Genomic DNA, 25,446 nt, shown 5'->3' on the forward strand with positions numbered 1-25,446 from the left:
GTCTAGAGCAAAAACTTCAGAAAGTACATTTTCACCAGAAAAGCATATATTTTCACATTTAAGCATAATCTAACAGTGTACATCAAATTAGACCAATATTTCATACTGTTGTATAAACTTTTTCTCCTTTTGCTGTTTCAAGTACTGGGTTGCCTTTTTAATAAGATATTGTTCCACTTCAATTTGGATAATCAAAATCTGGCAATTCACAGCAGATGATATCATGTGCGACTATGTCACTGTATTCACACCAGTAAAAAGCTCCCTTCCTAAAATATGGCTGATCTAGTTATATTAATATCCATAACCAAATATGTTTATGCATGTGATAATATTTCTATAGATTAATCAATGTGTATATTCACATTAATGACCATATACACTAGCATGGTGTAGTCAGAGGGCTTATATTTAAAATAACAAAGAAACTGTAAAATATTATAAAACATTAAAGTGGGTCTGACTCTGCAAACTTAGAGAAATAGTTAGTCCTTAGTAGTAACTGAATGAGCTTACCAAGTGTTTATTTTCTTAAATTAAGTGCATGTTTCTTCACAAGGAATCAAAGACAAGAGCCTTGATTTTGGTTTTGTATGCAATAGAAATGGTATTAAAATCAGGCTGATGGGCTCACCTTTAGGATATGAAATCCTGCTGACAACCCCATAAAAGCTTCTTAGAGATATCATGATCTATATGATTTATATCTCTAATGCATAGAGACAAGGGGCTTAGCAAAGCAAGAAGAGAGAGACTCACACAGAATAAAAACATATTTCTATTGCACACATCATGTTAATTCCAGATTTTGCTCTGTTGGTGGAAGAGTAGAGACCAACACTGACTGTGTATTCTCTTTTTTGAGAAAGGACCACGTGTATGAGGATCTGTGGCAAGGTTAAACTCCAAAACTCAGATGTATATTTGAGAAATTTTATTTCACTACAATGGAAACTTTGGACCTGTCAAATACTCTGGAGCCATAGGCTCCGTATGCTTCTGGAAAGCTGTGAAATAGATGTAGAATAAATAAGACAGAGGTATTTGCCTACATCTCCCCACCTGATACAAAAGTCTCATGCAACTGGAATTGTGATAGCAAGCTTAGCCTGATTCATTTATGCAGGCAGAGTTTCTAAAAGTCAGTGGAAAAAGTGCCTCAAAATGGATTCCCTGTAAGTTGCAGGATTTTTGCCATGATAATGTAAAAACCTGTAATGGCAAATAACTCAGGCATTTGAGTTGCAGTGAAAAACCTGTACAAGAGATTACTTGTATGTGTCACTGCCATCACACAGATCACCATAATCTAGGCAGTGGCAGTAGGAGGCACTTTAAACAGACAAGTGCCTAAGTCTAAAAGGCAAATGAAATTTACAAGTTGTTTGACAACAGAACAGTGACATCATTCACAGCCCTTGATCTGCGACGGAAGAGTCTCTTCTCAGAAAAAAAAAAAGGGGAGGACAGTGTTCACTGATGCCCCAAACCCTTGTTTGATACTTCTTAAGCATAGACTGTGTTTTGAAGAAGCCAAGGAAAATAATTGTGATGTGCACGGTGCACTGTTGCTTGACCAAGTACCCCCAGATGTCCCCGGTTATGTAAGCCTGGCTTAAACACACCAACCTTCCCTGGTTGTGACAGACATTAAACCGCTGGGTGTTTCTGCTTCTCAAGAACCCACTCGGGTACTTTTTTGTGTCAACATCAGTTTTGTATTCTAAATGTTTTTCCCTAGGCTCAGCAGCCATAAATATGTTACTCATCAGCTAATAGGGTAGAGTTTTTTAAAGGAAATTTTCATGTAACATTAAATAACAATCCAATTTCAAAATTTTCTTTGTAGTGGTAAACACAACAAAACCCAGTAATTTGATAGTTGCACCATACTGCAATAGGCAACTATATAGTTGTTTACTTTGAGCTTCTTCCCACATTTTTTTCCTAGTGTAGCTGATCCAACTCCTACTTATTTAGTGCAGATGTGCTCTTGGCACAGGTTGTCCTCTTTAGGCTCTGCAGAAGATGCTAATATGTTGGGGAAAGATTTTTTTATAGTGCTCTAACAGATCCATTTTTTCAAAGCAAATAAACTCCCAACTGCTTCAGGAATTCTTTCTTTTGCCATTTCATTCAACAAATGCTAATCCTCAGTCATGAGTGGGGAACCAGTGTACAGGGACCACCTGAGAGGAAGCTGTTCCAGAGCACTGGCTGTGAAATTCTTTTTTACAGTGTGTAGATGGATTTCATATACCATCTAATTTTAGGCAGGTTTGAGCTATGCTTTAACCTAGTTTTTATGTTATATGATTATGTATGTCAGTTTTGTTCTCAGATTGGTCTAGCAGTGTATATGAGAAATTAATTTTACTGCTTCTCATCTGCAATGTGGTTTTCTTATTCTTCTTATTTAATACCTGATTGTGGCCTAAGCTAAATGAAAATCCCTCATGTACTCACCCTTCTACAAAAATCTACACAATTTATTATCAACATTATGTCTCTGCAATCTTTTTCTCTATATTAAACCGACACTTCTTGTATGAGGGAGATTAATTTACTCATTTGAACACTGACTTTAATAACAGATTGGATATTCAAACACTGTTAAATCCCTACATTTAAATATTTTAATTTTATAGCTCTCTATAATATATATTTTAAATCTCTCCCATCATACCAAAAATTTGCACTGGCACTAGAAAGAAAATTTTTGGACTGTAACATGTACTCAGTGTTATTTCTCCTTGGAAGCATATGTATCACTTTGCTGGTTTTATAATGGGCTTTTTCTCCTGGCAATCCTGAGCCATGATGAATTTGAAATCTCAGGTTAAATGACCTGACCAAATCTAGAGGATTGCCAGTGCTATTGAGCCATTCTTGCTTTCCTGATGTAACCCCAAACTTGGCCATGGCCTGGGCTCACACACAGAAAGCAGCTCATGGTGTCCTGCAGACATGCAGAAGATAAGCTGAGGAGTTGTCAGTGGCAACTGTAAGCCTGGCTGTCCAGGGATCACAGAGTATATTCTCTGAGATGCTGATCTTCCATTCTCAGTCTGCACACACAGTTAAATGCTGGCAAACAGCACTAGCCAACTTCCCTATGATTTTTTTATGAGATACAAGGGGAAGGACATCCCTGTTCTGTTAGGTTCAGACTTTATTTTCTTAGATGCTTCAATCCTGGGCTACAGTCATTCCTTATTGAATTTTTGTACCATAATCTGTTTTGATAAGTGAGAGCCAACTGGGTGAATAGAAGCTTAGATGAAAATAACTCTGCTTGCTTATTTTTCAACTCCCATGAAGCCGTAGGGAGATTTGGGTGTTGGCAATCCAAAATGAAAAAGTAAAAGCCTGATTAAAAACTCCACGCTCTCTAGCTTCTCCAGACCAGGGTAGGGGCGCTTAGTATTCATAAGTACGAAATTTTAATACTTTTTTTTAAAAAGACTGAATTATTGCTTGTTGTCTGCCAGCAATTCAATTTTAATTCCTGAGAAAACAACAGTTATTACCAACATAAGCTACCGAGGGAGAAGAAAGACTAATAGACTTTGAAGAAAACACGTAAAATCAGTACTTCCAATTTTGCAAACTTGTATTTAACTTAGTGCAAGGTATGAAGGGAGCACTTTTCTATGCTAATTTGCATGGTTATATCAATGCTAGCAAGATGAAACACCAACATAAAACCTTGCTTACGTGACAGCCAAAATAATTTACACTTATCTGCAGGTTCTACACCAAGATACAAGTGGGAAGGAATTGTTCAAGCAGCAGCACTGGAAACTGATAGCATGAAAATAAAAAAAGGGCAAAGCTGCTTGACAGTGAAATCAATTTGGATGTAGAATAATCTGCCCCAAGGGAAGTGGAAAAGCCTAGATAATTTTTTCACATTTAAAACAAATCTGCTAATCTTAAGTACTGTGGGGAATAACACTGCAGTGCTTGAAGAGAAGGGGGTGGTGGAGGGAAAAGAGCTAAACAACAAACCTCTCCCAGCTCTAACCTCTGTGTTTCTGTGATGAGATGCTCACAAACACAGCATTTCAGAGTTGTGCTGTGGTCCAGCGTGGGCTTGGACCTAGCCAAGCTCACTGCAGCCAAATGGGCAGTGTGAAGGTCTTCCTCTCCTTCCTCAAGTCTCCAGCTGGAATCAGAAAGTGTATTTGATGTATGGCAAAGTTGTCCTAAATGTCCCTCTATACTGGTCAATATTTTTTCCTGACAAGGAACTTTCCCACTTAGAGCTGATGTATGTCATCAGCTGCGATGCCGCTGATAAATCTTTGTGTGTGTGAACCTGTTCCAGCACTCCTGGCGCAACGAGGATGTCAGAAGAGCCCCAGAGATCAAAGGTACCATAGTGTGCACTTGGCAAATATTTGGGATTGTCTGATCATCCAGACCCACAGGTTTTCCTACAGCACACTGTAGGACCTTTATCCACTTGAACTTCGTTCCTCAGTCATGATAAGGTATTTTCTTAAATCTTTTTTAGAACTCTGATTCCCAGTTGACTTCTTTAGATTTTAAAATGAAATGTAGTATTTTGGTCTGTATGCAATCTTTTGACTTAATTTCACTAGCAAATAAACCTGCAGAAGGTGTTGGTTATCTGTGCTATTAAAAAAACCCACCAACTTACTCATTTATAACTATTTTTTGTGGCAACATTCATGTAATTGTGCAAGTGCAAACTACTGCATCAAATGGACTATTGCACAAAATAAGTTGCATAAAGACCTTTATTACTTTTACTTTCTTATGGAGTAGTGGAGAAAGATTTACAGTACCTACATGCCTTCAAACTGTACTTATGGAAAGAGAGTTGGACAAGATAATCTTCTGAACTTCCCTTTTGAGTTAAAGCAAGTGACTGGTAGAGCAGGCTGAATTATGGCAAGGGTCTGGCTCAGCAGACAAATCATACCAGGCTCTTGGTTTAAATTGAATACATTGATTTATTTAGGTCTTACAGTTAAAGTTATAATAAATGAAGGCATGGGCAAACAACCCCAAAGTCAGTCTCTAAGAGAGGTTTGTTTAGGAGGTGAAGCTCCCACATCTTGCATTAATGCATATCACAGTCTCACAAGCAGGATATCAAGTTAGGTGGACTGTGGCAGTTCCTGTGTCCCTATAACCTTCTAAACATGGTCTCTGAGTCACTAAGGCAATCACTGAGCTGCTTTAATTCAACTGAGTCAGAAATAAAGGCGTGAAATATACAGCATGTCTCTTCCAGATGAGTGTTGATGCTAAACTCCACACTTCTGGATCTTTGTGTGATATCTTACTAGAATAAAATGTTGCTCTCTTTCTAATTCTAAGGCACAATGTCTACTGCCAATACTACAAATTTTTCTCTTCAACCAATTTTTTAGAAAAAAAGCCAAGTAACTATGGCATTATCTATATATAAATACAGACTTCCTACTATTTAATTCAGTATATTAGACAGCAAGTTATAAAAATAGACCACGCATGAAGTTCAACTCAGCACAAATTTCTGCTGGAACAGCTTAGAAGAAAAACAATTAACTCTCAGCTGTAAACTTTGCTATTTTACCTGTGCTAGCAAATTTTCACTGTGTTATATTCAATCTGTGACTGATTTAAACATTGCACTACATATCTTTATGTCAATGACTTTCCTAAAAATTTCTCTTACCTAAGCAGGGATGGCACAAACTTCTTGTGGGATAGGAAGTACAGATACTACAGTCCCTAATATTATGACCACCTAAGAAACGATATTATCCTATAAATAAAACTCCACGCAACTCTCAGAATTACAAAAAATACAGAAAAAATGGTAAAATGTATAAAATATGTGTGCTTATATTGCTCATTAACTTAAAAAATGACTCTTTTAGTATTTTCTTCGAGTGACAAGATGCCAATAGGCAAAAATATTTTTTATCATCTCCCTAAATTCAACGACAAATCCTTTATTTCTCAAATTTTCTACTGTAATCCACTTTGCTTACAAATTGCTGGCTGATATTTAGAATTTCTACTTCTCAACAAAATGAAATACAGAAAACAGAGACAAAGATTTTTTACTTTAATATTTTCATTCAACTGGAAAGATATTTTTTCAAATTACTGGATTTTTCAAAGAAAGCTATAGAAACATATTTCTTCACTTCAGCTGGGTAAAAGCCTCAGATTTGATTTCATAGTAATCTTTTCACAATTTCTAGAACTGATTCACCTTCTTAAAAACCAAGATTCTTTAAGGCGCACCAGTTCCCTGCCAGAGCCAGCAATGCTACCTTGACATAAAACTGAAGACTAACTTGTTTTCCTTTATTTTTGACTATACCTGGACCCAACATGCATTATTGTTAAATTACTGCATGTCTTTGTGGGGTACCTCAAGATAACCTGGAACAACAAAAATCTGTACAGTTAAATTTCTCTGGCTATGCGCTGCTTTATCACTTGAACTTCATTTGATTACTCCAGCACATGAGTGAAGCAGATGCTGATGACAGCACTATTCCTAATGCACCTTGGAGAAATGCTGAGCAAAACATGTTCAGCTCAAGGGGAACGGTCAGGGCAGCCCAATGTTGCAGGCTCAGGTCAATCCAAAAGTGCCGCCAACATCCACGACCTGGCACCAGATCCATCATGAAGTGCGAGGACAGAACTATGGAGGATGTGAAAACTCATGACAGAGCAAGGGCAGTTGGACAAAGGAGATTCAGATTTTCCTCCTTGTCCTGGCTACAGGGAGGGGGGTGGACTTTAGCGCTGTGAGTGTGTGACCAAGTTGTTGTTCTGTACCACACACCTCATCCCTGGGTTGTGTGGATTCAGCAGGAAAAGCTGGGTACCCTTTACTAGCAGTCATCCAGTGGGAGTGGCTTATTTGAGATTAATTTCCTGCTGGTGTCAGGTTAACATGATAATTTCCTGTTGGCATCTATGTGGGAAGTAATTTCGTCCCAGAAACAAGTTGTTCCACAAACAAGGACAATGCTGAGATCTGATTCTTCCATTACACCCAATATTACCCCTTTTTGGAGGTTTTAAAGCTTTTGACAGAACTTAAGTTCAACTGAGAAAAAAAACATAGAATCATAAAAAATCCTGAGTTGGAAGGGACCAACAAGGATCATTGAGTCCAGCTCCTGGCCCAGCACAGAACCATCCCTAAGAGTCACACCATGTGCCTGAGAGTGTTGTCCAAATACTTCTTGAACTCTGCCAGGCTGGTGCTGCGAGCACTTCACTGGGGAGCTGTTCCCATGCCCAAGCACCATCTGGGTGAAGAAGCTTTCCCCAATATCCTCCCGAAGAAGCTTTCCCCAAAGCTAAGCCTCCCCTGACTGAACTTCAGGCCATTCCCTTGAGTTCTGTCACTGGTCACCACACAGCAGAGATCACTGACTGTCTCTTTGCTTTCCCTTGTGAGGAAGTTGTAGCCTGGAATGAGGAATCCCCTTTGCCTCTCGGGAATGATGACCCTGTGCACTACAGACTGAGTGCTAAAGAGCTCTGCAAATCAGCAGCTTTTTGAATGTATTCAGTTTGTGGATTTTCCTCTACTTTTATGTTTGTCCCAGTACCAATCACTTTAGGAAATCTGTTCATTGTGTCAAATATCTTTAGAAAAGAGGTGCAAAGAAAAGCTGGTCAAAATTCACTGTATATATGGAAAACTTTCAGATTGTGGACTACAGAACTCCTTCTCCCTAATGGTGACAAACCTTTATACTTGGAAAACTAAAGCCTAGTAAATAATTGATATTAGAAAAAAATCTTCATTAGGCAGAGAGAAAGCATAGACAGTCTTATACACTGTTATTGTTTCTTTCAGTCAGGGATTAAATTGAGATAATTGCCTTTTTCTCTGCATTAATACACCCAGATCTGCCCTGGTAAACCACTAGCACAGATGCTGTACCTGAGAGCAGGGCAGGTGTGACTGCAGCTTCTGCTTTGTGACAAAGACAAATAATCCAATTTCCAAAGACTCTCATAGAAGAAGAAATAAAAACAGGGTTAAACTGTAGCAGTTCAGCCCTTTCTAAGGATGATGAGAGTGAGGTACTGAAGTGGGCTCTTTGGGAAGAATATGAAATGTCTGTTATGGCAGGTCTTCTTAGACAAATCTGGGACATAGGAGGAAGTTACAGAAGAAACTCTCAGGGCAGAGGTGACCACCTGAGGTTCCCAAAGACCAGTTTAGCTCTGTTTTGATAACTAGGGCTGAAAATATAATGATTTTGTAGAGCATACATGGTTTGGAAATATGTGGGTTTATTTGTTTGGCTTTCTCCGCTGCCCTCCTTAAATACTTAATAAACTGTCAAAAGGTGTCCTCTGTATCAAGTTCTGTTGGTGACTGGATTTTGACACTTGGAGGAGAGGTGCATTAAATATGCAGAGGGTTTTGTTTACCCCACAATACCAAATTCTCTATCTCAGTCAGGTTTCACTTTTTCTTTTCCTGCCTCAGTGCAATGTTGCTAAAATGACAATAAAGCAAGAAGATGACCTGACATTTCAGGTATCTGTGGGATCCGGAAACAGAATCTGCACATAAGAAATTAAATTAAATTAATTAAATGCTATCAAACTTCTGACTGTTGTAATAAATTCAATGGGAGGCAACTGAAGAGGTGGCTGAGTGTGATGTGGGTGAGCTGACTGCAATCTGAACAGAACTGTGTGGATGACAAGCTAAGCCAACAGAAAAAACCCTCACGGGTAGTGATGGAGCAGTGTGCTGTGGGTCACAGCCCAGGACCGGCACTGCTGATGAGCAGCAGAGCTGGAAGGGGTTTTGGAAGGATGGGGCAGACCCTTTTCTTGGCAGGCACCTCATTCCTGCATCCTCACTAGGGCAGGCACCCATCTGGGAATGCTTCCCAGTAAACATGGGCTGAATATCTCCCCACACTCTGACACGCACATTAAAAATGGAAATTGTGGGAGACATCACTTTAATCTCATTGCAAAATGAAATAGAGTATTTGTACATAGGAAAATATTCTGGAGTCACTGGCCAGATAAGGTGTGAAATGAAAAGGCATGTGGTATAAAAGACCAGTTCTCTGTATAAAATTAAGTTCTATATACATTTTTGCTGATATTTCAACACATCTCTGGAAACAGGCAATACCCATAAATATTAGTAAAACTGAGGTGTTGCTAGAAGTCTTTCCAAGAAATATGATTTCAACTGCAGAATATTTTCAAGAGACAGTCAAGGCAGTGTATGTGATCTGACAGGGAGAAAAGCAAAAGGTGCTATTTTTGTCTCCTGAAAGACCTGTTGTAATTACAACAGTCAAGAAAAAAGCAGATTACTGGCTAATCTCTTTCCCCCTGCAGTATTTCTGTCACTTGACACTGTTTGATTCACTAAAAAATCCGAAAAGCCCTCAACAACTGCAGGTTTTAGGATTAGAAGAGGAAAGGCTATTTTTGTTCAGTCTGAAGCCTGTGGCAGGGAGAGTTACCAAGCACTCAGTATGATATTTGGGTAGATACATGACCCTGTTCACAGCTACTCACATGCTCTACTTCTTTTGGTGCAAAGGTGAGCATCAGAAGATACTTGAGATATAATCTTGAGTTCAACATAGCATAAAACATGCTTTTTAATGAAGTATGTGCTTACATAACTTCTTTGGCTTCCTCCAGCAAAAATATCAGACGTAGACTTTTGGGCTGCTCCATTTCCCATTGATTATCCATAGACCAGTGAGCCTCAAAGACTGAGAAAACAAATGCTTAGGAAATCATAACTGTGTTATCTGAATTTATAATTTTTAAAACATTTTCAGTGTCCTGGAAACCCTGTCCTTTGCTGCAGCAGAGAGTGGCTGTAGGGAACCAAAGCAGTGTAGTGGTGGATTTGATGCACCAGTCATCTTCAGTAACAATTAGAAAAAATGCTGAAGTTCACTACAACAATTATAAGAATGAAGATAGAGGCTGAACTTGGTCAACACAATAGAAGAATTATATATATATAAAAATAGACTTGGTGAAATGAAAGTGTTTATAACTGTTTATGTATTCTTTTCCTTACTACATAGATGTTACCATCTCTAAACTGGTCTGATACCTTTAAAATGTTAATGGGGTCTGGATCCTGGTGATGTCCCTGAGCCTGAACACATAAATTTCTCTGGGTCAGAGTAGACAGAACATGAAAGAAAAGTAGCACTACTGGGTTAGGCCAGAGATCCAGTTAGCCACATAGCTTTTTGGCACTGTCCAATAACAGAAGTTGAAAAGGAAAAGTAGAAGTAATATGATCCTTTCCCTTTTATAACATCTCTTCTTGAAATCAACAATTAATATATTCTGAGTTACATGACAAAAGTTTTAAAGTTGTCATTGGTTTTGATACTTGCTAACCTACCTAATTCTTTTTCAAGTTATTTTTTATGCAATATCCTGTAATAATGAGCATGGGAATTTAATTATGCATTGCATGCAAAGGTACTATCCATGGCCTTATTTAAACTTGAGACCAGAAGGTTTCCCTAGAGCTCCCTAATTTTGATTCACATTCCCTGTTTCTGCATCCATCCTGATTTTGTAGACTTTAATTTCACAAGGCATGGATTGGAGGAGTCCAGTGAAACAAATCTAAAGTCATATAAATATTCTAAATCACATTTTTAAGTGTTGAATTAATTTTATAGATGAAGTAACATACAAGTTTGGTCTGAAAAAGAGGAATTTTGGGCCTTTGGAAAGATTATCCTTTAACTCTTCCTACAAACAGGTTTGTCAACTATATTGCTAAGCATTCTTAAACACCTTCTTAGTGAGACACAAGGAGCTGATCAACTACAAATGTCACCCTATCTGTAACACTTTCTTTGCATCTAATCTCCAGATATGGGATTAAAAATGAGGCACAAACAGATGAAAATGCCTAAGACTTTATAAGCCCATAGAATAACTAGGCAGTTTCTACTTCAAAATCATAGTTATCTCAAAGCAATTCTGGTATTATCTCAGGAAACCTTTGCTGTGGATTATTAGCTCTTGAACATTGCTTCTACAGAGGAAGGGCTAATGAGACGATTCAGGTAAAATTGAGGTAAGGTACAGCTTTACCTGTTCAAAACGCCCAAGGATTCTCTGCATTCAGTTAAGGTGGTGGTTTTTTTTTTGTTTGTTTGTTTTGTTTTTTTTTGGTTTTTTTTTTTTTTAATTATTTTTTAAATGTTTCCATGCATATCTCCCGGCCAAATTTAGAAATATTCCATGAAAAGATTTCTCTCAGTTTCATCTTTAGAGTAAACTAAGACATTTACACTTGCCCACACAATCATGAATGTATGAGCCAAAGAAGCCACAGACCCACATAAACTCATTCCTTTTGGAATTTTAGCTTGATTTTGAAACAAAATAATTTTCCTAGGCCTACTGCAGCCCTGTTTACCTGGGCTAAATTTCTTCCAAAGTTGGAAAAAAAAAAAAAAAGGTAAAGTGTGGACACTTAGACATTTTACACCACTTCTTTTTGGACACTGAAAGACCAAATGGAAATAATAACACCTTCAATCCACATACATATGTGTGTATTTGAATACCTCATTTCATGTGGAGGGTTTGGTCCCAAAAGGCTACAGTGGTCTTGCCCTGTAATTACACAATTTCCTAAACACTGAATCAAACACTGATGTTGAGTGGCTGGAAGATTAATGTTACACTGATGACAAAAAATGGAAAAACAATATGGGGAATCAAGAGGTAATTAAATTCTTGACAGAATCACTTGAAAATGGATCATTAGTTGTATGAATGAATTATTCCCCTGCGGCTTTGATTGTATATGGGAAATAAACATTCACGAAGTGATTTCATTGGCAATATAAAACTTATTATCTCTCAAAATAAGTGGTAACATTAATATATAGAGTTGCAGAGAGTATTAATTTAAAAAAATTGAATAAATGGAATACAAAATGGAATTCTGACTTCTAAAGAAATGCTATGAGATGAATCAGTCTTTTCTTAGTGCATTTTGTTATGTATTTTTAACTGCGTTATCTGCAAGTGCAAATAATGTACAGTTCCATGTGCCTTATAAGTCTGGAAAACTTGTTTCAGTCAATATTTCAGTCAATATTCAAACAATAATTCTACATTTGCATTGAATTCAGGAATGGTTCTGTAGAGCAGTGACAGGGAAGTATTTTCAAGTGTGAAGTACTATTTTGCTGGCATGTAGAGACTTAGGAACTCTGTGTCCACAGAAAGAGGAATTTGTTACCATGCTAATCTGCCTGGAAAGACAGAATAAGGGAATTATTAGTATTACCATTATGGAGGGAAACTGAAGGAAGACGAGATTAAGAATGAGAATTTCAAACGAGGCAGAAGACCACAGGAACACCAAGTCTGGAAGGGACCTGCTGAACCGCGTGGTTATTTCCCTTGCTAGCACCTACCTACGGTCGTGTTCACTCATCACACAGTTTTGGCCCTACTCTGTTTTCTGCAGCCAACCAGGACTTTTCCCTCATGGCTGCTGAATCTCTGTCTCCTAGTCTGCTCACAGAAGCCCTCAGTTGTAAATTCCAAACATGCCAACTGGATGGGTTTCAAAAATAAATCTCTGCAAATGTCAAGCATTCACTACTGCTACAACTGCAAGCTACACTTCAGCAGAAAAATATACCTTACCAGCCAGGGCTGTGGGCATTTCTCCTGCTGTAAAACTTGCCAGCCAGATAGCACCAGACAGGATAGGAGCCATCAGGCTAATGAGAACTGCTGACCTGGGCACAATAAAGCAGCTCTGTGAAGTGGCAGCAGCAGGAGCCCTGTTTTGTCCAGGCAGCGCTGCTGGAATGGAACTTGCACTTTTTGTGTTGTTTGCCCATTGTGTCTGATGTGAAACACACCTGTGTTCAATGTCTGTCACAACTGTCAAAGCAGAACACACAAAACCTAATTTTTTCTATCCAGGACTCCTTAACTTACAACCTTTTGTTTGTGATTTAACAGCTTTTGAAGCCAGGGAATTTACACTTCTGGTCCTATTTCATTAAACTGCTATCCATCTCCATTCATTTTTAAAGTCTTTTCTTCTCTATCCATCATTTGACCAAAATCACAGCTATCACAGAATGCTCTTTGTTTTCTTAGTATCTTCCCCTTAGGAGGCACTTCCATTCAGTATTATTATGAAAAGAATATTTAATTATTTCAAAGATTATATCACACTAATCTCTGATCTACATTTCACTATGTTGCAGGTCTTGGCTGCAACAACCTAAATACTTCTCATGTTGCTAAATTTTTTCTTCTCTAGATAAAACAATTGTAAAGCGCAATTTCAAAAGGTTTCAGTATTTACGTACCCCTTTTGCATCAATTACACCGGGTTTCGCGTTGAATTTCACCGTCTTCAAACGGGCACGCTCCTTTCTTTCAACTCTGGGGAAAAGAAAACACAAATGAAGAAACACACGTTGATTTTAGCAGCATTTTGTATGAAACATTTGAAGCTGCTCTCCCAAGACCATTGGCAGCTTACTATACCTAAAGTAAGCATGTAAAGCAGATTTCATACATGGAAAAGGAGAGGTCACTTCCTCAGCAGGAAGCAGTTTTCTGGCAAATGCAGGACAGGGTTTGAGGAGTCTTGGCTGCCCCACACCAGTAGAACAGCACTGCCTCTCAACAGACAAGGAAGCCTGGAAAAAGCATGATTTACTCTCTCTGATTTAAGCTGTTCAAAAATCAGGCAACATTTAGAATTTCTACAGTCAGAGGAATGAAACAAGGACATGTCTTTACTCACCTTGATTAATATGGACATTACTGTAAAAGTGATGTTACCTACCTTTGCAAAATCATCTACACAATCTATCACTGACTGGCTCAAGTAAAAAATCTGATTATCTACCTGAAAGTGAAACACTAATCCTGTTTGTTATGGCTGGGGATTGCTGTAGGAAATCTCCATCGAATCCCGCAAAGCTAGCTTATAAAACATTAGAATACATGCCTGCAAATCTCTTGCTTTCTAAGCCTGGGTAGCAGGAATTCATAATTTCTGATAATTCTTTTCCAAAATACAAATTCTAGAGCTTTGATAGAATGATAATTAACGCAACATGTTTCCTTCTGTCTCAGTAGGCTTATATATGCCCTCCTGAAACATAGTGAATGTTGGTTGCTATAGCTACCATTTAAATTTAGATTAAATGCATTTCTGTGTAAGTGTGGAATATTCACATGGAAACAGCTCAAGTGCATCTTTCAAACTAAATCTGTGTTATTAAAAACATATGAACAGTCTCAAACTTGAGCTAGCAGATGAAGTCCCTTGGTAGTACCGGTAAGAAATGAAGACTCGAGGCTGTGTAATTGCCTAAATAGGATTGAGGCTGTGTAATTGCCTAAATAGGATGGATGCCTTCTGAGGAAATAATTAGCACAAATGAACACAATATTCTATTTATTAATCTGTGTTAACATTTAAACTCATTCTGGCCCTGCCTAACTTCCTAAAACATCTGCTTTTAACTTAATTTCTTATTCACTGCATAAAAAAATTTGGAAATTAATCCTGAAAAGTGAATCTTATTTATGAAGTTTGTTATAATTGCTTTAGCAGTTGTGGAGGCATTTCTAGAGGCATAGCAGACAGATGAGGCGCTGCAGAAACATTCTGCATTGCTCTGAGAAGTATTTAAGTAATGCCATTAAATGCCATTAGTCCTTCAGGCAAACATAACAACAATCTTCATACATGCTCAGCATGGTTATTGAATGTTCCAAACATTTCATCATCTGGCACTGGATTAAGGGTAGCGCACAATGTTGCCTCCCATTACAACTTCCATGACACCTTCCACAATAAAACTGTTCTCAGTTACTCATAATTTAGCTGAAATGTAAAATTACAAGATGAAATGTTCTGTGTCTCAGGCTGACTACATTATTGTTGCTGCCTGAACTGTCAATAAAATGGGTCAGCTGTTAGAAAGAGGCAAGGACAAGATAAATGGGTTGCCCAATTTATAACATAATCTTTAAGTTCTTCAGCTCAGGTGCTCTACTGTGCTTTTATGTCTTTGGTCTGGAATTTGCATTGTGGCAGTGGGTTGTTCTGGTGTTAGGAATATACCTCTCCTCTTCCTGAAGAAATGAACCTAAATTTCTGAAAAGCTTTAGTTTTGCATGCTCTGGAGAACTCTTGGAATTTAGATTTGGTTCTCCAAAGATTTAGTCTTTGTTGAAATGGTCAGGGTGCAGGACTTCAGTGAACTAAGAATGTTAAGATGTTCTTAGAATTTCTCATCTGAGCAACTGGGACATTTTTGCCATAGACAGAGCTAAAAAGGGAACTAATCTGGTGAAGACACAAAGTTTCGAATAACTGTTCTTTTAGATTTGTTGATCTAGCTCTTAGAAAAGGCACTTGTTAAAGGAACACTAAATCCACTTTTTTGCAGGTTTGTAGTTTTTATATTTAAGGAAAACTAAACTTGACTGTCTTTTTTCCCCAAGAAGAAAGGAGTTTAGGTCCAAAGGGTTATTTGCAGCACCTGACACTGTGAAGGTCTAAATTGAATATGTGTGTAAATTCCTTACATTGGTTTGGCTGACAGCAGCTGACCATAATTTGAACATTTTGATCCATCAGCTGAAGAAATTGCTTTTAAGAAAGAAATGTTTCACTTAACATGGTAACCAGTTTTCTACAACCACTGCTGGACAAAGCAGGATTATGGGGAGTTGTGCAAAAACATGAAGTGAAGGGGAGGACTCCTATCTCCCAGATTTGCAGGGCCCAGACTTGCAAGTCTGACTTGCCTGATGTACACATTGCTGCTGTGACCTTTGCTAATTATGTATTTGCCTGATAGAGCTATGCCTAAGGGATAAGGAAAGCATGGCTATGATTTCCAGAACAACTTGATGGCTCAGTCCCATTTTCAAAAGTGCCTGAGGGGTCACTGAAACTCAAACAGGTTTCAAGAAGTGTGCAAAGAAACCTACATCCAATATTCAAACATGACTGGAGCTGAAAAGCTCTGAGTTCTATGTGGGATAGTATCACCCTGGCACAACTTAGGGGGATTTCACCTCCATTTTCCCACCCACTCTCCAAGTATAGCTGTGTGCAGAAACACTGCTGTGTACAGGGAAATTATCTGAGATCTGGGACAGTTGGAGTATACTCTATATACTCACTTTCTCTTAAAAACATTCCTGGTGGTAGATACCTCTTGGCCCTTTTTATTTCAGAAATGGTCAGGATTCACTCTCTTCTTGTCAAGTGAAGCTAGAGAAGTGGAGCAGTACATTGAAAATATACTTCAACCTTCCGTGTTCCCTCACTAGTAAGTTCAAGATTTGAGTTCTTTAGGATACTGTTATCTTCTTACACTTCTGAGGAACTTACTAATGGGATGCAACACTCACTACACTGCAAGGCCTGTCTGCTTTTGTGTTTCTGGGCACACACAGCTGTTGAAAAAGGGCTTGTGGGATTTTTCAAAATAAAACTTTCAGTTCTTCATTAGTGCTGCAAACAAGAAAAAAACCCAAGTATAACTCAACAAGACATGAACCATGATCACACAGTGCTGGACCCCTGGGAGTTTTGTCAGTGCCTTCCTAAAAGCACTAATCAGTCTTCACAGCTGAGACAGAGTATCAAGCGAGAAATGCTTTAATCTTCAATAACAGCTGATGTAGAACACAGATGCAAATTGCAAACTTGTTTCTACAATGAAATAAAATGGTAACAGTAGCCTAATTTGCACATATTTGGCACTGAAGTGATTCGCAGCAGGAAAGTTGTTTCCAAATCCAGCATGAATGCTGTAGTGAGGAGTTAGGAAATACAAGAAAGCAATGTAAAATGGATACTTGAAAAACCTTGCTATGTCTCTTGTCTTGCTTCACCATCTCCAGGTCACCTCCACTGTATTTGTTTTGTCTGCCTATCAAGTGAAAGATAAGTGAAAATATGTATGCACTATTTATAATTCAAATATGTGGTCTCAGTTTATAGCTTTTTATTTCTTCCATCCTCTGTGAGATGTGAGATCTGAGCTTACCAAGAGATTCCCATTCTCAAAGTTATTTTGGAGTGTTCCTGAAGTGGCATTTTTGCACCAAACATGCATTTTTCAGTAGGAGAGAATGTGTTCTGGTTCAGCTCTCCATCTGCAGTGGCTTGCTTATAGAAAACAGCTCAGCATCTGCTCAATATTTATGAAGAGGAGACCTAATGACATTAGGAAGTGACTTCTCATAAAATTGTAGCACAACCTTATTCTGTTTAAAAGCTAACAGCTGTTTTCCTTCAGCACAGAAGTTTCACATCATTGCAAGAGCACAGGAAGAAGTTTATACTTACACGTACATACAAATTTCAGTCCATATTAAATTTTTCCAATTGGATTACTGAGTATAGACAGACAAATTATTTTAGACAAAGCTTAGCTGATTTTAAAAAGTTTTATCAACTAGGGATTAAAATGTTAAGCATTATTTAGAAAGGTAGATGATTTATAGGAAACCATTAAAAAAATATCATTTGAGTGGATAAACATGCCCTTCTGCCAAGCTGAGCAGAACAACAAATTTAAGTTGGCTTTTCACCCACAGGGACTTCTGTGCTGGGAAAACCTCTTGTTTCTTGTCCTTAAATGTTTGTGAAACATTGGGTTTTATGTACTTTCCCCCCCACTTTGCTCTGAAGGGAGAGCATGGCTACATGTACTTGTGTGGAGAATGTTGTCTATGTGAAAACACAAGTATCAGGCTGCTATTATTGCAGCTGGTAATGACAGAGATACAAGTTGCATAACATTTGGCAGTCAGATGTACCTAAACTACCTGAAAGTGGATATCTTATCATGATGTCCCGTCTCACAGCAGTTTTGTGACTGCACATCTGAAGGACAACAGAAAGATTAGTGTAATTATTTCAGTGTTTTAAGGCCAAATCCTCGCTGGCTGCAGAGGGAGCAGTAGTAAAAGTGGTGAGAATTTATGCTCAGCCATTCTGGGGCAATCTGTGTGACATCTCAGGCTGCATTCCAGACCCACAGACTTGAGTCAGGCAGATATACACACACACACACACACACCACAGAAAATACTGAGGCTTGACATTCATGAGGTGGGAGGTTGCTGTTGTGGACGGCTTGCAATGTAGGAGCTTGTCCCTGCGCAGAGACTCAGCAAGGAAAAAGTGAAAAGAAATAGAGGTGTAAAATCAATGCTACAGTAAATTAAAACCTATTTACTATTGAATCAGTGCATCTGTCTAGGAATGAAATACACTCTTATATATGCATATTGTTTTGATGCATTTTTTAAATTCCCTTTAACTAATGTGTTTCCATAGGGAGGGAATGTTGGACATGGGTTGCTCAGCTTGCTGCTGGTCTTTTATAGAAAGCTGATTTTTTATTTTAAATGGATAATAAGAAGGGCAATGAGGCAAATAAAAATTCTCATGATCAAAAGCACAGATTATGTGGAAACTCTAATCTAAATCAATCAGTCAATCAATCTCTCTATCTAAATGTAAAAAAAAAAAAAGCAGTGTAAATCTAATTCTCTTGGTCATTCTAGTATAAATAGCAATTTTTGATGATAAGGGAGCACTTCACACATGTAGCCATAGTGCCCAGGCAATACTGCAGGCTGCCTGAGACATTGGGACAGGGCTGGTGGTCCCAATCACCTTGGAGACCCTGCCTGATACAGTTGTGCTGTCACCTTGAACATAGCTTGGACAGATCTTTCGGGCAGATATGGAACCAAAAGAAATTTGGCCTGAAATGTTGATTAATTAATATTATATAATAACTATTTGGTGATGGTTAAACCACAACTGAAGTGGTTTGCAGCCTCTGATGCTGAAGTCCTGTGCTTCCCATCACCAACATGATGTAATACCACACCAACTGTGTATCATTGTGTTTGGTTTCTACCCAGCTAGCTATGCAGTCCTGTGGTGGAGAACAACAGCTATAGTCAGACAATAAATACACACCGACAAATGAACAAAATGTTGTTTTCAGGTGTAGAAATGGTTGCAATTATATTTAAGAACTGCAGTAGACTTAGAATTTAATTTTCTTTAATCTCCACAGAGGTCATTGGCTCACTGCTCTATGAGATTTGGTCCTTGCACGTATCAGTGGAGAAACTTGGGGCCACCCTCACTTCTTTGTGCTGCTTCTTTCAGTAATACCCCTCCAGCTGCAGTGCTGCTCTCTAAAACTCTCTCTTAAAGCCTGATTTGGCTATTTAACTATAAACAAGGCAACAAATCCACATGTTGGGAGAAGTACTGAAATCTAATGACAAAAAAGCTTTCAAACTCTATTAAATCATTAAGAGGCAATGCATCCAAAAACCTGGAGAGACTAATGAGTGACAGCTCCCCTATAATTCTAAATTATGATTTTTTTTTGCAGGTATAGCACATAAGTCATAGAGGAGAAAAAGAGTAAGGAGTCTTGATTAATGATTCCCAATTTCTCTAATCAGCTCATGCTAAAATGTCATTGTATGGTAGGCTCTTCTGTAAAAAAATAAAAGACCTAAACATATGGAAAGCAATTACAGCAATTACCATTGCACAGCACCTCAAAGAAGAAATATGTCTGTTTATATACATATATATTTGTACACACATCTAGATAGACATATATTTGTATACATACATATATATCTACACACATATATTATATATATAAAATTGAAGTGGTCACTGGTTTTCAGAGATATTCCATAATGATTTCATTTATGGGAAATGTAGGAATTGTATCTTAGCTATTGCTGGACAGAAGTTAAGGGAAGTAGAAGTAACATAGAAGTAAAGCAGACAGCTAAAAGACTCAACCTGGTACTAACAATTCCTGGATCTGTATAGCCTCTCACTGACCCAAAGTACAAAACATAAAGTTACAGTACCACAGGATCGCATTCCACAGGATAGCATTCCACAAGCAGAAAAAGGAATCGAAACACAAAAGAAAACCCTTCCAAGTATACCTCCCCCAAAGCCCCCAAGACCCTAAAAAAACCCCAGAAATAAATTGGGGATTGAAAAATATAGGACAAATATAAAATTCTTCAATTTGCAACATCATGGCAAATTTAGCTTGCAGGACAAGCCCAACCAACACCTACAGATGTTCTTATTTTCCTTCCTTTCCTTTCTCCTTTCCTTTCTCCTTTCCTTTCTCCTTTCCTTTCTCCTTTCCTTTCTCCTTTCCTTTCTCCTTTCCTTTCTCCTTTCCTTTCTCCTTTCCTTTCTCCTTTCCTTTCTCCTTTCCTTTCTCCTTTCCTTTCTCCTTTCCTTTCTCCTTTCCTTTCTCCTTTCCTTTCTCCTTTCCTTTCTCCTTTCCTTTCTCCTTTCCTTTCTCCTTTCCTTTTTCCTTTCCTTTCCTTTCCTTTCCTTTCCTTTCCTTTCCTTTCCTTTCCTTTCCTTTCCTTTCCTTTCCTTTCCTTTCCTTTCCTTTCCTTTCCTTTCCTTTCCTTTCCTTTCCTTTCCTTTCCTTTCCTTTCCTCCATCCATCCATCCATCCATCCATCCATCCATCCATCCATCCATCCATCCATCCATCCATCCATCCATCCATAATATCTTACTGCTAGATGTAACATATGCTGTACTATATACAAAGCATTGCTTATAGAAATAATCCCATATAAACTATAAGAGACATGGCATCCTGGAGCCAACACCTTAAATGAGGATTTCCGTGCTGTAGCTGCCTATATTTGGTCAAATGAATTCCAGGAGTACTCTGTTTTAGATTAATCCTCTTACAGTCAATAACCCACACCTGCAGAGGAAATTGAACTCTGAATTAGCACAGTCTGGTGAGTATGATTAGCTTTACTCTCTGTAACTCAGCCCTGTGTGCACTGATTGCTTGGGTGGTGTAAATGACCACAGGAGATGCTGGCAAGAGCACATCACTCTCAGGTGCTGAGGAATCATCCAGAACCCACAGAAAGGAAACAGTCCTCACTTTTCAGTGCATTGGAAAAAAATATTGTACAACTGAAACCTTTTATGAAATAACAGCAACCTCATCCCCTCCAGCTCAGGTGTATCACTGCATTCATGCAGACAGAAAATCAGATGCCATTGATTTTTCCAGGCCACTCAGCTTCACTAGTGAAGAATAAGGATGACAAGCGGAGAGCATGGCAACTGTACCTGAATCTTTTAAAATTCAAGACTCTTCTTTTTAGGTTTTAACCAACCTATTTTCATATAGTTGCGTTTTCTTTTTTTTTTTTAATTCTGTTTTCTCCCAGTGTTTCCTGAGCCATATCTTATTCCTAGGCTCTCTTATATGTCTGACATTGACTAGAGAATCTTTATCTTTTGTCCTTGAAAACACCACTGTGTGGGTAACCCAATAAGCTTTAGGCACACACCACCTGTCTACTTTACAGGATATACAATTCCACATCTTAATTAGCTTTGTCCTTTTTTCCTCTGCAGTTGTTTTAATACGTATGACAGTTTTTTGCACCTTTTCACAGTAGGCACCATACAGGAGTGAGCTTTGTGCACTTGCTTACCACAGCATTAAATAAACTCTTCACTCTTCCCAGGTATGATCCAATCATGTAATTACAGCAGTATTTACTGTAGCAATGAATAGCAGGCAAGTATCCCTTTTTCAATATCTAGAGACTAAGTCTGGTTAATGGGCACATTTTCCATCTTGAAACTTCTAACCTTACAACCTAAACTTTTATTTCTGTCTATTACACAAATGGCAAAATGGCTCTTAGCTGAAAAACCAGGTGTGGTTGCTATTCAAACATGATCATTAGAGAAATTAATGTTTTTTCAGGGCTCATGTCAACAAGGTATTTGATGGCCTTTTAGTTTACTTTTACATGATTTAGAACAATGAGTACCATGAGCTCTATTAGTACCTTGGCCAATTCTCTTGAAACTGCAGCAGATGCTCAAGGGAGCACCAAGCATCCCATTTCCCCTCTATAAAAAGATGGCCATGATCATTTTTACACTAGTGCTAAAGCTGAAATAGCTAGGAATAGAAAGTTTATACTCAGTATGACGGCATTGCTGCAAAAGAGAAATGTAATATGTTTTGACGGATTTAATTTTCTTCCTACCCTTTCAGTTCTTGACCTTTTTATATCAACTATCAACAGAGCCAGGAGGTAATACTGGTTTGTGTGCTAGTTCTGATACTATCAGAGACTTGTGGCCAATTTTACAAAAGCATCTAGGCAGAATAAACAATACAAACAACAGGGGAGATTCAGATATCTGTTCTCTCTCCGACAGTCACCACGAATCCATCACAGACACAAAAGATTCAGATTTAGTTTGGATAGAAGATGAAAGTGCCTTCATTTACATTATATGAAAAATTTACTGTGATATTGATTATGCATCAGTTTCCAGGCAGGCAGAGATTAAATTAACAGATTTTGAAGCCAAAGATGACCATTATATAATTTAGCACCATATTTTACATCACACAGGCTGAGAAGTTTAATGCTATTACCCTCTCAAAAGAAAGACATACAGTCTTGATTTGAAAATGTCAAGCCATTCATTACATCCTTCAGCAGTTTGATGCAATGGCTAATCACCCTGACATTAAAACATGTGCTCCACTTCAAATTCAGAGCAAATTCCTAGACTCAGGTTCTGGTTATTCCATTATTTTGCTGAAGCTCTTTAGTAGATGGCAATTTCTTCTTCTTTTCCCCTTTCTTTATGAAGTTACTAGCAATTGAGTCACCTTCTGAGTTTCTTTTCAATACAGTTATAAACAACCTTAATGCTTTAAATCTTACAGCAAAAACTGTGTCCTCTAACTCTTGAAATACCCATGGGATTTTCCTTTACTGCTCCCAGTTTTCCAGTAGATTGATGCACCCCATCTTTGCAAAAAACCCCAAAGAAATACTTTAAGATAATGGCCAAGGAAGTAAGAAGGAGGAGGCAGCACTCACCTCCTCTTGCTGGGTATAACTCCCATCTCCTCACTGTCCCCCTCCAGAGTGACCCTCCTTGCCTGCCACCATTCATCATCTGAGGCGTTGATGACGTGAAGGATGTCTCCATACTTGAAACTCAGTCCTTGGCTGGGGAGGCCACTGTCTTTGCTCTTGTCATAGTCAAACATGGCTCTGGGAAAGAAACAAAGACATGAAGGCAGGTTATTATATCAGTCTGGGTACGTGTACTTCTGAACAATTAATCATATTTTATGTCACAGGTAACCTTTTCCAAGGGGAAAGGTCCTACTTAGAGGAAAACTCTTTCCACTGTGAAGTTAGTCTTTACAGAAGCCTTTTCTTTTATTTTCTTTTTTTTTTTTTTTCTGTAAGAGAAAGTAACTGGTAAAATTCAATAACAGTTCTCAGCCTATGCCTTCCAGTCCTATGCCTGGCACCTACATCAGGGTAGATGCACCCCTCTTTCTGAGAGTAAGACCCTGCACACAAATCCCAGCAAGTGAAGGTCACTCATTGGAACTACCTAGCTAAAAATACAGATCTTGGTTTCTTACACAGAAAAATACTTGGGAATATTTTCCGCATGTAAAATATTGTTTGAAGATCATACCTGTCAAGAACTGATATTTATTTCCTATAGAGAAAAATAATATGATCATAATCCTGGCTGCAGAAATGTTACATCAGTTAAATCCCAAGAAGTGTTTAATAATTCCTACTCTTTCATTGTCAGAAAGAAAGCCATGGCAATCTTTTTCACTGGTAAACACTTCTGTGAGAAGGATTTGATATAATTAATTACTGTGCATTCTAGTGTAATTGCAAAAAGTGATTGTAGCAGTTTTATGGGTAGATATAAACCACTCAAAGCTACTTCTCATAAGGTGGAGAACTTTAAAATAAGTTATCAAAATTATGACTGTGTAAGCAAAATAATTTAAAGCTTTCATATGCACCAACTGTGCATGGCAAATCTGGTTCAGGAGGAGGAAAAATGCAACTTGAAATATGTCTTCTTTTAAAGAGTTTAAAGTCTTGTACTAACATCTTCAGAAATGCCCAGATAATTCCCTTCTCTGAGGATGAAGACTGCTGAATTTTACATAATCCATAAGCTTACTTATGCTTGTTCCTTTTTTGGTAAATGTTCTTGGAATGCAAGTACCCTTTGGAAAAATTTAATGGCTTAGCAGTGGAAAAGTTATTTTAAAAACCTGACTATATCTTATTAAATATTTACATTCATAAAGGACTCTTACTGGTACTAGGTCATCTGTTGCTTCTCAAGTACATCCTCCTGTGAGGACATCTGATGAAGAAGCTCATAAATCCAGAAGCAGTTAAGTGTCATTAGACACCTCTTCTTAACCAACAGATGCCACCAGATCCCTGGAAGATGGCAGTGCATATACAAACAGGCACACAACACTGTGGGCATTGCCCTTGGCAGCAGGCAGCGGTCAGAGTTTTACCACCGTATTGAACAGTCTTAAAAACTCACTGATTAATTGTGCACCTTGCCATGGAAGCTGTTCAACAGCTCGAAACCCCTGACCAGACAGTTGGCCATGCTGGATACTGGGCAGACATCATACAATCCTGATTCCAGGCATAATTAACTCACTCAAAACAACGGACAATATCTTCTGTTACAGAGAATAAGCAAGATTCTCACATCCCTGATGCAAAACATTTCCTGATGGGAATGCCAAACTGGAAATGCTCCATATTCAGCAAGGTTGTCTTTCAAAAGCTAAGGAGGAAAAAGTAGGACAATATTCTTTGTCCTTGAACAGACATTTGCACCTCAGAGCTCACATATTGACTTAAAATGAGTCTGTCATCATGCTGGCTGATGTTAACGATGAATGCAGATGGCAATGTTTGCCACTGACTTCCTTTGATTGGAGTAATCATGTGCATTGCTAATTAAAATGAGATTACAGATCTCAGACAAGAGAGTTTTTGAGCACACTTTTCACTGAACGAAAGATTTTGTGGCTGATGCTCTACAGATGTTGATTACTCCATTAGCAAATGAAAATGGCATGAGAGCTTACTTCAGTGATCTTTCCCAAACATTTCAAATTAAGAGCCAGGTCTTGGTAACAGCTGTATTTGAGCTTACACCTGTGATAACATTTCTGGCTCTGTAAAACATACTTTTGCTGGTTGGTTGTTGGCCCAGCTATAAAGTACATGGAGATCTTTACTCCAGGCATTGTTGACTACTTTGGGCTATAGAGAGACCTGGGCACACTCATCTCCACCACCTCAGGCTGCAAGGGCAGTTTGGATTGCAAAATCTAGTCCCTGTAAGAGACTGACATGTCATTTCTAATTTTCTACCTGATGAACACCACACAGTTCTGTTTGTGCTTGGTTTTGAAGATGTACATAAAAATAACACCTCTGCATCTGTTG

The 25,446-nt window shown here is 38.3% G+C and overlaps 1 protein-coding gene across 25 annotated transcripts in view; it reads right to left on the bottom strand.

The window, feature by feature from the left end:
* DLG2 (discs large MAGUK scaffold protein 2) overlaps nucleotides 1-25,446 on the bottom strand; it is a 979,322-nt gene that overhangs the window by 28,141 nt on the left and 925,735 nt on the right. For all 25 annotated transcript variants that reach the window (XM_064409604.1, XM_064409605.1, XM_064409606.1 and 22 more), the window contains 2 exons: nucleotides 23,017-23,193; nucleotides 13,374-13,449 (listed from right to left, as the gene is read on the bottom strand). In XM_064409604.1, coding sequence (XP_064265674.1) covers nucleotides 13,374-13,449; nucleotides 23,017-23,193 — 253 coding nt within the window. The remainder of the gene's footprint in view (nucleotides 1-13,373; nucleotides 13,450-23,016; nucleotides 23,194-25,446) is intronic.

Source organism: Passer domesticus, chromosome 2 (genome assembly GCF_036417665.1).
Source record: "Passer domesticus isolate bPasDom1 chromosome 2, bPasDom1.hap1, whole genome shotgun sequence".
Classification (NCBI taxonomy): domain Eukaryota; kingdom Metazoa; phylum Chordata; class Aves; order Passeriformes; family Passeridae; genus Passer; species Passer domesticus.